This window comes from Melanotaenia boesemani, chromosome 14, assembly GCF_017639745.1.
Source record: "Melanotaenia boesemani isolate fMelBoe1 chromosome 14, fMelBoe1.pri, whole genome shotgun sequence".
Classification (NCBI taxonomy): domain Eukaryota; kingdom Metazoa; phylum Chordata; class Actinopteri; order Atheriniformes; family Melanotaeniidae; genus Melanotaenia; species Melanotaenia boesemani.
This window is the reverse complement of record NC_055695.1, coordinates 10,437,128-10,451,064: the sequence shown is the minus strand read 5'-3', so window position 1 is coordinate 10,451,064 and position 13,937 is coordinate 10,437,128. Positions and strand designations below refer to the sequence as shown.

General features: G+C 38.1%; 2 protein-coding genes across 6 annotated transcripts in view; both read right to left on the bottom strand.

Annotated features, from left to right (window-relative positions):
- Nucleotides 1-1,016: 1,016 nt before the first annotated feature.
- LOC121653425 lies at nt 1,017-10,579 on the bottom strand. Of its 3 annotated transcripts, none has more exons than XM_042006902.1 (10): nt 10,494-10,579; nt 7,072-8,830; nt 6,498-6,603; nt 4,942-5,089; nt 4,738-4,785; nt 4,519-4,596; nt 4,161-4,298; nt 2,770-2,853; nt 2,586-2,636; nt 1,017-2,447 (listed from the first exon to the last, which is right to left on the bottom strand). In XM_042006902.1, exons 2-10 carry the CDS (start codon nt 8,552-8,554, stop codon nt 2,337-2,339), a joined length of 2,247 nt encoding a protein of 748 aa, XP_041862836.1. In that variant the 5' UTR covers nt 8,555-8,830; nt 10,494-10,579; the 3' UTR covers nt 1,017-2,336. The 3 variants fall into 3 exon arrangements, 2 of the variants coding, with proteins under 2 accessions (XP_041862836.1, XP_041862837.1); XM_042006903.1 differs by having other exon boundaries at nt 10,483-10,554; XR_006012788.1 differs by lacking the exon at nt 1,017-2,447 and having other exon boundaries at nt 2,770-3,557; nt 4,107-4,298.
- Nucleotides 10,580-11,712: 1,133 nt separating this feature from the next.
- The window catches only part of anos1b (anosmin 1b), a 55,819-nt gene continuing 53,594 nt past the window's right edge, over nt 11,713-13,937 (bottom strand). For 2 of the 3 annotated variants that reach the window (XM_042007097.1, XM_042007095.1), the window contains exons 14-15: nt 12,762-12,905; nt 11,713-12,605 (exon numbers count right to left, since the gene is read on the bottom strand). In XM_042007097.1, coding sequence (XP_041863031.1) covers nt 12,762-12,905 — 144 coding nt within the window. In that variant the 3' untranslated portion in view covers nt 11,713-12,605. Of the gene's footprint in view, nt 12,606-12,752; nt 12,906-13,937 lie in introns of all 3 variants that reach the window. The other variant, XM_042007096.1, reaches the window with a different exon arrangement.

Here is a 13,937-nt window from a genome sequence, read left to right as displayed (position 1 = left end):
ATGGATTATGCAAGTGGTTTGTGAAACTTAAATGAACAAGATGAACGTTTGATGGCTAGCTACATGAAGATGGCCTTGCCAGACTTGAAGAAGCTCCAATGAAAGGTTTGTCCCAAAAAGCCTAAGCCTGTTTTTATCTGTGATGTGAGCTGATAAAAAGAAAAAAAAAGCAAAGTGTGAATACTTTTGTCATCCTTAATTTGAAGTGTGAGATGAGGTTCTCTATTGGAGGTACTGAATCATTTTAAGATGAGCCTCAAAAAACAGGGGAAAAGTGGAAAACTGCAGAATGTGTATGCAATGTTCCGTATTCACCATAATCAGACAGAAATGTTTATGCTTCAAAGTTAATATCTTTCCACTATCTTTTGCATGCCCATGTGTATTTTTTCTTTTCTTTATGACTTTAAGTTGTTGCTTTTGTGTTTCTCTTTTAATTAAAGGTCCCATATTATGCAAACTTCCCTTTCTAAAGGTTTTCTAACAGTCATATGTGTCCACATAGCCTGTGTATGAGGCCCAAATATTAAAAAATTCTGTCACGCCTCTCACTTGCTTGCTCCACTTTTTAGTGAATGGGTGCTCAAATGGGTGAACCTGGGATCTTTCTCTTTGTGACCTCACAAGGGGAAATAACCACTTGCCCCAGTAGTGGATACTGTCATTGACCCGGTTAGCTGAGTCTGCCCTCTAAAATCACTGAGTGGGCGCCAGTGAAAGCCAGATCCTCTCCCAGAGAGGGGTGAGGACAAGGCACCACTCACGAACATTTAAAGGTTCAGACACAGAAACGACTCATTCTCAGAGGAGCTCACTAGAGCTACTTTTGGAATGGCTGAAATTAAGGACCAAGGCTGAATTTGGGGTAATACACTTTCAAAACAAAGCTGTTGGACCTCTGACACCCATATGAAATTGTTGAAAATATGTATAATATGGGACCTTTAAGCATTCCTACCTACTTGTGCACAACCTGTTCAAAAGAGTTACAAGAAGAGGCAGCAACAACTGTCCCAGCAGTTTTGGCCTTTTAATAACAACTATAAAAACAGTTTGAAAACCTTTGTAGATTTTAGCCAAAGCAAGCACAGCCAGTAAAGATACAATACAATCTGTAAATACATGAATATAACAATGAAATCCAGGTCGGACAGAAGAGCTGGACTAAAATATCCAAGGTTCATTTATTTCTCTGTTGAGGCCACTCTTGTCACGCATCCATATGAAGCACATTATAAATTTAGAGATACTACTTCACTAGGATGAGTAATGGTGGTCCTTATATCAGCAGCTACACATACAGCTTGACATGAAATTTACAAACCAGCCTGAAAAAAACTTAAGGACTCATTATAAGCAGAAATGTCTTTTATTAAAGGGCTGGAAAACACTTGCTCAAAACTTAACATAAGGATGTGCTGAAAGCAAAAGAAAATAAACTAAATATTTTAAAAAAAAACTGGCATTTTATTGAAAAACTAATCATAGGAAGGTGTTACAAACAAGACACCTTAAACTAAAATTATGCTGCATAAATTTGATCCTGGTTTGAAGCAATCAGTCTGGGCAACGGGAGGAAAACTCTATTCGGTTGATGTTTTAGACTTTGATGAATATTCCTCTAACCGTGCAAATGTCTTAAAAATTAAAAGAATGAAATCAACTCAAATCTTCAAGTTTTAAGTGAACAGGTGGTCCACTGTATCACATATGCTAGCTTTTAAAACATGTTAGAAAACATGCACATAACTGTAAGTATACTACAGCAGCAAAGTCCAGCATAAAGCCACCTGTTAAAAATGTCATTCAGTTTAAAATGGCCGTTTAGGAGGTAAGGCCACTCCATTTGGGATCAAAGGTAAATCCACATGTGGTACAGGTCAGTGTAACAGTTTCCTCAGTCAAAGTCAGCTCAATATTCTGTTGTTGTTAGGTCATTCAAATGAAATCCTCTCAGGGTGGTAAATGTAGAAAGCAGAAGCAACATGAAGTGTGCAGGTGCAAAGTCCTGACAGAAGACCTCATATAGTCTCTGATGGGTCCAGCAGGATCAGTAGGGGGCCACTTCAGTAGTTCTTTGCATGTTTGCAAGTAATATTCTGCTTAGCAACGAACTGACACTGAACTTCAAAAGTCATTAAAAGTCTCAAGTAATGGCCGCTCTGCTGTCAGTCAGAGGCAGATGGCACTTAGGGCTCCCTGGAATACAGATAACCAAGTTGTGATAGCTTATATTGCCGACTATGGGTGAAAAATGCTGTATGACAGACTTGGTCAGAACGTCTCATGTAGCCAGGGAGGCAGACGGTTAGTGAAGGCAACCGCTGTTCAGCTGTTCAGTCGGTGAGACGACAGTCGCACAGCTCCTTGTAGATTCTTTTCCTAATGCTCGGCATGTCGTCTTGACTGAACAGGAGAGGCTGCTTCACTGAGAGTCGTCGGCAGTACTGACCAAGAAAAGAACAGACAAAACTTTTTTTTTAAAAGAGCTGACACAGACTGTTAATGATATATTTAATCATATATTCATTCAAACAAATATGGTAAAAGAGAGGGGGGGGGGGGTTTATGAAATAATGTCTCACCTCAAGGACAAAAACTCCACAGTCGCTGTCATTTTTCTGCTGCGGGATACCCTGAGAAGTCAGGAAGTCACAGTCAAACATGGAGGAGGTACTGGACTAGAGGGTTCTCTATACATATTAGTAATTTTCATATTAGTTTACAATGTAAACTAATATGAAAATTACAATCATGGATCACCATTACCTTGATGATAGTGATTTTCCAGCCTTTCTGGAAAGCTGCCTGCTTCTTTTCTCTAGCTTCAGAGAGAAGATACTTCATAATGTTCTGACAGGAGAGAACAAACACACACACAATTATGTCACAAGAAAAAAAATGTTTGGCACAGTCATTCTTAAAGCTCAGAACTATCACAGGCTTAAGTTTCAAGTCAGGTTTTAGAAAGTGGTGCTGACCGTAATAAGAGCTTAAAAATTCATGGAAATATCTTCATCAAAAAGTTGAGTGTAAGAACTGAAACAAACAGCAACCGTCTAGACCAGGATTCTTCAAATCCAGTCTGAGAGGGCCACTGCCCTAATGTTTTCCTGCTTGCTCTACCTTGACCCAGATTAATGATGCAGTAACTTGTGCAGAGCCTGAGAATAAGGTGCAGATGAGAGCTGCTTCATTTGAAGCAGGTGTGATGAAGCAGGAAAACAACTGAAACCTGCAGGAGTTGAAGAGCCCAGTTCCTGAAGAACCCAGTTCCCAGATCTTTCTAGTGCTCAAACTCACAACTTTGTTCCTGCAAGCTATGGTCCAGTGGGAAAAAAACATTACACATCTAGTTTTACGCAGCAGGATATTGTCATTAATAATTAAACAAAAACAAGCCATAATGCAGAAGCAGTGATGTACAGCAAGCACCTATAAAACCTAGACCATCTATAAAACCAGACGTTCAGACAGGTTTCTGGTCTGGTGCATCCAAGTGTGCATTGCCAAAATATCTTAGAAGAAAAACATCAGCAATGTGTTATCTCAATGATCTTTTAGGGCTGGGCGATATGGCCTAAAAATAAAATCTCCGATTTTTTTTAACCAAATCCGATTTGTGATTTTAATCGATTTTTTTTCCTTTTCTTTTACAAAACATAAATAAACTTATTAAAACATTCATTTGTTTATATAGATGAATGCTAGCAAAAATAAAGCATATAATGTCATTGCTTTTCCACCATATAAACGACTTCATATCTTACATTGAAATATGCGACACAATGCATCCGTGATCTCTTTCCATCTGGATCCTTATCATACAGGATCCACTGCAGGAATAATTCCCCTGATGAAGGTTGTCTCTTAACAAGGGTTTGCAGCATTTCTCATTGCAGTTATACGTACAGCTAAATCCCAGGCATGAGTGAAGGGTCACTTTACTGAAAATCTGTCAGACAAACACCGTTCTGGTGTGGAGGGAGGGCTAAGTCTGCTGCTAACTAACTATGGGAAAAAATCCCGATTTTCAAAAAAATTAATCTCCAGAAATGAAAAATTCGATTTATCGATTTTATCGATTAATCGCCCAGCCCTATGATCTTTCCTCAAAATGATTCCAACCTAAAAGCATCATCAGATGCAGAGGCACTCACATCTGTGGTGTGTCTGAAGACAATGCCTTGGCTGTCATAGTAGCTGATGGTTTTGGTTGCCATGGTGACCGTCACAAGAGACCAGTGGATTTCTAAATGGATGGGAATTAACAACAGCCACTTGGAAAACAAGTCGACCTGAAATAAACCCACAAATTAATGCAAACATGATAAGATACAAAGGATTCAACGCATTGTAGAAATCCCCACAAAGTATATAAAACACTATAAAACAAAAAAAAATAAGCCTTCTCATGAGGCTATGAACACCGTAAACAACCTCAACGTCAAAGACAATAACAGTAATAATAAAAAGTCATATTCAGATGCAACACATCAGTCTAAACTTCTTCCTTACTTTTTTAGTCCATCTCTTCACACCATCGTAACCTTTGGCAACCAGCTGCTTGTGGAAAAAGCTGTTGAAAAAATGAACCTAAGAGAAAGAAGTTAAATGTTATTACACACTCCAAAAAGTCTTCTCCAGGGTGCCCGCTCTAATCCATGACAATTAGATATAAGACACACTAAGCTTTCTAAATAAGCAACATATGTCTGGAAATACACCCCGACCTACCTTTTGCTCTGTCGCCTCCATAATGAGCTCTCCGTACATGTTGATAATCTGAAGTCATAAAGAAGCAAGAAGTGAAGATGGTCTAAGACTGTGCAATATGCATTTACAAAAAGTGTGTTTTTTTACCCTCTGCAGACTGAATAATGATCAAAGTTTGGTGAGAAAAGTTTTGCAGAGCTGTGAACACCTCTGCAATTGGTTTACCTGGTCGTTAAGCCAGTTCTGTTCCTCCAGGGTGCCCAGGTCCTCCAGGCTCAATGTCTGCTTATTATACATGAGCATGAAGCCTGCGATTGGAACAGAGGCCAGCCCGGCCCTGTACCGAGTCATCTCCCCTTTAATGTCCAGTCCACTTCATCAGATATGAAACAGACATGCAGAGACAAGAAAAGCAGCTACATAAGAAGATGAATGTTAAAGGGTTGGAGAGTGAAACAAACACTTAGAAATGTGAAAAAGACTTTTGTCAAAGAAGTTTGAGAAATTAACCTGCCCCTGTGATTTTAATTCAGTGATTTCTGTTTCCAAACAGATCCATGCAGTTACAGTGGAAACTGATTTGATTAAAATGATCATCAAACAAGAACTTTCTTTTCTTTATATGGGCATAAATATTTGTTTTGTAATAAAAATGGCAGGCTAATAATAACACTGAAAATGCTCAGAACACAGCAAGTGATGTGTTTTACAGCTGTGATAAAGGCTGCATGATAAATCATTTCAAGATCATGAGGTCTCCATGTGCAATATTTACACTCAACAACAATGTCAAATAATCTCAAGAAGCTCTCTGGTATAACTGACTGGAGTTGAAGGTGTACACAGACGACGGAGTACATATAGCGAATGGTGTCCTGCTGAGTCAGCCTGTGTGAACAAACTACCTGATATGTCCTTTAAATTCACTTCAGAAGAGTAGATTAATCTTTTCCTCAATTATATGCTGGTATGCTTTAATGGCTTTATAATAAAAATAAAAATATGCACTTGAACTGCTCTGGACCAAGTTATGTTTTCTAGCATAAGTTGCCATGGTGATATGTCCCAGCTAGAAGTAAACCAGCTTTTTGATACTGAAAAGACCTGAACCTGAAATGACCTCGCTAAGTCAGAAATCCTGTTTCATAGTAAAGGCTACTAATGTTCTCACTCTTGTTTGTGTTATATTCAAATCAAACTTTATTCATCATGCACTTTTTATGTATAACAGAAGCACAAAGTGCTTTTTGTAATAAAAAGAAGTTTTTGCATCTTAAAAATGCAAGAAATCCCACACCCAAGTTCATCACAAAACAAATTAAAGCACCTAATCATACTCTCTCTCAAGCTTTCTCTCTCTCTCTCTCTCACACACAAACACACACACACACACACACAAACTAAAATTTGTAAGTTAAGAAAGAAAAAATAAGAATTGGGTATAAGCTAAGCTAAAAAAAAAAAAGCTAGGTTTCAAGCCTCTTTTTTATAAACAACAGTCTCTGCAGCTCTAAGGCCCTACAGCTGGCTGTTCCACAGGCGGGAGGTCCCACCTCAACCTTTGGTTCGAACTTTGGGGACAATGAAAAGGCTAGCACCAGAGGACACCGGGATCCGTGAGAGCTCATTGTTTAAAAGCAGGTCCAATAAATAAGAAGGCTCAAGACCATTAAGTCATTTAAAAACCACTAAAAGACCAGAAAGGTGTGAATACAGACAAAACTATAGCAAATTCTATATTAGTGCTCAAATAGTTCAAATCAGATATCATATGTGCTGACCTGCTGCTGAGGTCACAACTGCCTTTCTTCTTCAGGTGATCCAGGACATCAGACTCACTGAGAGGAATGAAACTGCCATATTTCATATAGAAGCTCTCCAGAAAATCTAAAACAAAAGAAGCCACAATCAACGTGACATGATCCAATAGATGATGAGTATATTTATCCATCAAACCATTAATCACAGAACTGTAATTCTATCACAGCATATTTTCTCTATTTAATGTTGAGAAATAGTAATTTAAAAAAAACAGTTTTAAGCAGATGCAACAGCCCATAAATACAGTTCTCACAATGGAAAGAAACTAGTTTAGGGGAAAGACAATTGCTGAGTGTTGTTAATAATGCATAAACTGAAGTTTGGATCAAGTCTGTGTATATAAATACTTCATGGTCTTAAATTAATACTTCATTCATGCCATAAATGTTTTAGAACAAGTTACAGGGAAAGTACTGATATCCTGAGCAGTTACACCTTTGAGTTTCCATGTAAAATCATAAACAATTTAGGATGCTTCATTAGACCAGACAGCCTGACACATGTTGGAACTGTGTCCTCCAGGTCACATCTTACCATGAATAGCATCAGTAAGCTGTTCCAGGCTTTCCTTTTTCTGTGTCTCTGCATCCATCTGTCTTTCTTCCGTCTGACTTTTAACCAACATTTCTTCCATCTCATCTTTTGCCCAGGTACCAGGCCGACAGTACAGTTTGTGGTCTCTTAATCCCCAGCAGTGCGGCATGTTGCTCACTGTCATAGGGCCGTGGTTCGGAGGGGGAACTGCGGCTGGGTGAGAAGTTTCCACTTCCATAGGTGTGAATGTGTGGTCATGGTCTGTTGGTGTGGAAATGTTTCCATTGGACAGAGTTACTGGAAAAGAAACTTGGTCTGTTCCATCAGCGATTTGGTCCACCTGCATCTCAGAGTCAAGGTCCAGGAGAGTTCTTAATCTTGGCTGAAATGAGACCGACTGTAGCCCATCTGTAGACTCGCTCACAATCAAGTCGTTATCCTCCATCTCTCCATCTGTGTCTGACAGGCTTACTGTGTCGCCATTTTCAAATAGACATCTGACTGAACTAGGGTCACTTTGGTCGCTGTGGTGCATCTGTAAATCTTGGTTTTCCTCTGATTTCTGCACCAACACTGCCTGAGCTAAGGCACCTGTTGTTGAGCTGATGGCAACAGTACCGTCACCTCCCTTTTTTGTTTTGACATTAATGTTCATTTTTAATGGAGTTTCAGCTTTTGCCTGTCCTCTTCCACGACCTCTGACTGCTAACGCTAGCCTGCCTGCTGTTCCTAACAAACTTGTGTCCACATCCCTTCTATCACCACCTCCTTTCTCCACTCCACCAGCAGCCCCTGAATGTGTTATCGACACATTCTCCTTTGTCTGTGCAGTCTCTTTCTCTGTAGCAACACAATTCCTTACTGGACCATCTTGTGAGACAACTGGAGCAGGCGTGGCAGCAGGGGCTTTTGACTGAGAATCCCTCTCTTGTGTTTTACCTTCATCCTCCACTTCCTGTACATCCTCCTTGGTCAAAACAAAGTTCTTGATAAGTGTAAGCTGTTCCTCTTTTCTTTTAGGGGTGTCCCCAAGGTCTCTGCCATCTCCCCTCCCTCTCCCTCTTCCTCTCCCCCTCCCTCGGCCCAAGGTTCTGACATTGTGTCCCACACTGTTAGGGCCACAGCAGTCACAGGCTTTAGGAGTCCTCTTCCTGCCTGATTTACGGCCATTGACAGGTTCTTGAGCAGAAGAGGGTGTCTGTGTAGAGGCCAAGACTGAAGCTGGGCTTGAGTTGGTGCTTAATGCTTTTGCTGGGGTTACAACAGGGGGTTTTGCATCAGCAGGGGTCAGAGTAGAGGGCTGGGTCAAACCTGAGCTGGATACAAAGTCTGTAGTGATGAATTTTGTGGGGGTTTGCTTTAGGTCCTGAGCTGTGCTGCCTCCATAGGTAGAGACTATAGGAGGTACTCTAGCAGGGACAGTTAAAGAAGGCAAAGCTGGTGGTGTTGTTTTCATTGGGGAAGCAGAGCCGCTGTGAACCATGACGCCCCTCTTTGGCTCCTCAACCCCATCCCAACACCCTCTCTCCACACAACTGTCCTCTCCTCCCTTTCGGTTGGCTGGCTTGTAAATACTGGAGTTTGCTTTTCTTTAGTTTTTAATCCTTAAACCATCCTCCAGGTATTGTCCTGGATGGAAATTTTGCAGTGTTGAAGAGCAGTTGTTCTGAAGCCTTTCCCACCACAGGAGTTCGCAACAGCAGACAAAAGCATGACAAGATGCAGGAGTTCCTCTGTGTTACAAAGAGTCCATAGTTTTCTGAAGTAGAAAAAACAGAAAAAAAAAAAGAGGGAGGGGGAGAGAGAGAAAAATCAATAAATCATGTTTAAAGGTGTGAAACATTACTTAAGTTTCAGGGGCTTACAAACACAAATCAACCATGAAATTAAAGTTCAAGCCAGCTTTGTCATAAATTCAAAATGGTTATATGTCTTTATAAAATCAAATTGTCCATTTTAATCTTGAGATTCTTTGCTGCAGACAAGATATCAATCATGGCAGAAAAATATAGCCAAAATCCATCATCTGTCTAGACAGATATCACTGAATCTACTTTCATTGTGTTTGGGGGAGATTTTGCAGTTAATTTACCTGTTTTAGAAAACACAATACAACATTACACCGCTACGGTTTGTGCAGTGAGTTGACTTGCATGATTGCCTATTCGCTCAGAATTTGTTCAATTGTGCCAATTATCCTCTAATATTTCATACACTTAATGATATTTGTGCTAAAAATGCAATGCAAGTTTAATTTATATGTGAACGTCTATACATGTCAATCATAATATGGCACCAAAAGAGTTTTCTTGTACTTTATGGGTCCTTCCTTGTGCTTGACTGCAATTATTGCAGCAGATTTAGTTTATATAGCATTTTAGCTTGAACTAATGCCATTAAGTGACTGTATTAAACTAACAGAAATGTCACAATGACATTATTTGCACTCCCCTTCTCTGCCATCATTGACTGGCACAAACATTTTATTTTAAGACAACTTTTTATATTTGATCAACGGCATTTTGATGAGCATCTCAAATACATTAAACCACTCATCTAAGATAAAATAAAAAGCAATGATCTTATGGATTCATTGTTTGTCAGACCATTGTTCTGCTGTTCAGAGCATACACTGGGATTAAGGAAAAGCATGAACTCAACATTTAAACCAAACTGTGCTAACTTACTAGAAGTAATAGATACGTAAATTATTTTAAATGCAAAAGATAAGGGTTACTTTACTGTCAATGTTGTCCAACAACAATGTTATTATCTTCAAGTAAGGCGTTATAACATTTGGATGCCAGTTATTTATGTGTATAAGGAACAAATAGCATTTTTAAGTATATAAACCACGAGAACACGGTAACAAGCGTTTGACTGACACAGCCAACTTTAAAACACGTTTTGACTAATAAAAAATATATATAGCTGAGCTCACTGTAGCATCATATAAGCATGCACATAAATTTGACGATTTCTGAACAGCACATTTTCACGTAGAAGGCTTAATCGATTATTAGCATCTTTGCCAAAGTCAACTAAATTTACACAATCAATAAAGTAATTAAGTTGATTTTAACTATATCGTTAACTCAGATTAAACGCCCTTGGACGCTGGGTAAATGGAGCATGTCTACGCATATCCACGATGGTCTAACGTACCATCAGATAAATGAACTAAATGTAATATGAAATTTCTCAAGTTTTGCATGAGTTAATAATTTTCCTGAAGCTAACTGACTTAGCTAGCTGCAGCTAAAAAACAAAGCGGCGATTTCCTCCATTTGCAGAAGGAAGTTGAAGGCGCCTAAAGACAAAGAAGGAGTTGCTAGCCTATGATCGAATAAGGCTGAATTCGGATAAGAAATTAATGCAGGAAAAAATAAATAAAAAGGGAAACATAGTTACACATGCACAACCTTGTCCATGAAATAGCGAACTGAGTATCGTCTAGCCACGATTTGAAGAAACAACAATCCAAGCAGTTGTCGCTCCTTGATTGCGTCACGGCGTCAAGCTTCGGCTGCATCCGGAATCTCCCGAAGTAACTTCTGTTTTTTTTCTTTATCACCGTTTTCCATATTTTTGTTTACTAATAAAGTTACAAATATCATATTATTACATTGGATACTCGAGAGAATGGTAGAAAATGTGCTTATTTAGAAAGAAGAATACGAAATGAACATGGGCATTTGTGTGAATAAAAAATAAACACAGACTTATTGGCTTTTATGGAATTCTTTTAAGGACTCCTACTTCACTTACATCTAAAAATAAAACAAAATGATGTATTTATATATTTATAAATCTATACATATCTGGACACTCAGGAGTTATCAAGAATACACATTTACTTCAGTTTAAATGGACATTGTGTAATAATACTGCCATCTAATGTTGGAATAGTGTAACACATTCTAACGTATAGTGGATTAGCGTCTCACTTTCTCCAACACATATTGCAACAACAGTAGCTGCCGTGTTTCAAAAAGCCTGGACAACACAGATAAAAGCATGTCATCTGATAGTTAGTGTTCACTGTTACATACAATGAACTCTGAAGTTGAACATTAACTATATTCACTGTCCCCATATTTACAACAATGCAATTCTCCTACTTCATTCCTTTTTGTACATTTTGTTTTTGTATAGTCTCGTCACACATTTTTGCTATTTTGGAGATGGTGAAAATGGCTCCCATGCTGCTGCAGCATTATGCATGGTCCTACAGTTTTGTGACTAACAATTTAACAGATTTCCAACTTGCCAGGGTAATAGGCTGCTCTCGTTTATCTTCTCCTCCCACGTCTCAATTACTGTGTGCTGGCTCGCAGGGAAAACGTGTAGTTGGTGCCCTTTCCGGTGGCTGTAGATTCAAGATGGCAGATCATCATGGTGCTTATACCAGCTTACCCGACATATGTATAAACAAATCTAAAATTCTTTGCTTACAGAATGTGTCAGATCATTAGTGGAGGGCATAATACACCAATGACAACACATATATACACGCAGACATCGATTTTGACCAGTTGCTATGTTACATAATGTCCCTTTACTGGCATTAAATTAATTCTATCTCAACATGGCAATTACAATATTTACTTCTAATTGTCACAGCAATGACAAAACACAAAGTATCTTCATAGACTTTAATTGCAAAAACTAATACAAGAAAAACAATAAATAAAAACGATGGTAAAAGAGTAATCAACTGCAAAATTATTAACCATAAAAAAGGTTACAAATAAAGAATATTAACATGGTACTTATTGGTTGGCCGAGACCAGCAATTTCAACCTTTTAAAAAATATAACATGACTTTTGTGAGCACAAAGACTAGAATGATAGGACATATGAGTACAAAAACATAAGGACAAACTAAGCAAATATTTGAGCTTACATCAAGACTATTACACACCAAAAGGTAATGCAGATTATTCATTCAAACAGTGTGCTGCTATACATTACTATTTGTACATAATGTCAGTGCTATATCATTCTTTACTAGTGAGATAAAAAAACAAAAAACAGGCAACAATAGGAAGTCTCTTTACAAGGGTCTTTGGCTGGATTGATGTGAAGTTAAAAAAATGTAATCCCCTTCTAATCGATGGATACCTGTGAGAAGTCACATTTTTCATTTACACACCGTACAATACTGCTTTTTCAGTACAGTCTATACTAATGATGACACAAAAATCATTTGTCAAATGCTGCCATTTTTATGAACAAATAAGAACATCTTTTTACTGCAATGAGTAACTCAGTATTTAGTGCTGTTAAAACTGGATATGTACAGGTACAGTTCATTATATAATTTTTACTATTAAAAAATAAAATTAAATCAGGAACTACATTTTCTACGAGAGAAATTTACGTAGATTAACTTTATTTATTTTACATTTTTGGACACGTGTTCTGCTCTTGACACAAATGAAATCTTGCTGCCCAGTTGGTGAAAGTAGAAAAGCAGATGTTGGTAGATATGACTCAGGTGCAGCAGACAGCTGAAGCTTTGTGCTTACGGCCTTGAAGAGATGATTGGTAGATATAATTAGGTTAATCAAAAGTTAATATTATGAAACACAAAGAAAAAAACAAATTTATATGGTTAAAAAGAATAAATATTTGAGAATAAATGTGTATAAATCTAAAATTAAGCACTAATGACATAATTTAGTTACCTATGAAAGTGTGCTGTTGATAGCTGGAGTGTGTATGGTCTTTGAGACTGCAGCACCACTCCTGCCACCTGCTGCTAGCACTTGAAGCTGCAGCCGGTACACGCTGTCAGCCTGAAGTCCACCAACTGTCACTGACCGCTGAGACTAGGGGGGGATCCAGGGCAATTTAAAGAAACACAAGAGAAAAGCATATATAAGATAAAATGTTAAAAGATGAGAATTGATAAATAACATTTTTTATTGTGTTCACATCTTAATAAAGCCTTCTTCACATATTCGTTGTACAACATTAAATTGCTGCAGTTAATTTTGGGTAATGAACTCAGGAACTCAAACAGGAATGCGCTGAATGGTGACAGCACAGTTGGTTAAAGTGGTGAGCTCTGTGATGTGTGGAAACCTCTTTTACTACCTTCCCTTACCAGCTTGGAGAAGTATCAGTGGAGGATTGTTTCAGCTCTCTATTCCACCTCTTTACTTTCACAAAATATGAGTCCTGGCTAGAAAATTCATTTGTGAAAGAGGCCAAAAAGATTACTGTACTTTTAAAATAGCTAAATAGTGTTGGACCAGGATGTATTTTCTGAATCATGACATTGACTCAGTGACAGTAACTGAGATTATATGCATGACAATGAGGTCAACCAGTTCAATAATGTCACCAGTCTTTAGTTAACAGTGTAGCCCTATGGCAAAAAGTTATACCAGGCACTGGTCATGCTGTTAACATTTCATCAAGATTTTTATTATTTATTTATTTCATTTGTATTAAATTAGATAAATATGATTTGTTTATCTATCTATCTAATCAATTAATTAGTGTTTTGTTTAACAGTCTGAAGAAATGTTGGTGTCAGTGCTGTGACCATAAACTGGTTTGTTTCTTGAGACCTTTTCCTGGTGGACCCAGTCTGCTCAGGGTCCAGTATTAATTCCCACCTGCATTTGATCTTGTCTAGTTAGGATCAAAACTTGGATAAAGAAAAAAAATCTTCATCTCAGTCACATTCATCTTTGCAAAGATTCTTCAAACTTGGGTGGTATCGCCCACTATATCCATAAAGAGACATGAAAATGTCATATTAGATTTTTGATTGTCATTTGTCATAGTGCTTCATTCCTGTTTTCCTTTCTATGATAAGGCCTTTTCTCTCCTCTACCAATCTACAGTAGAGG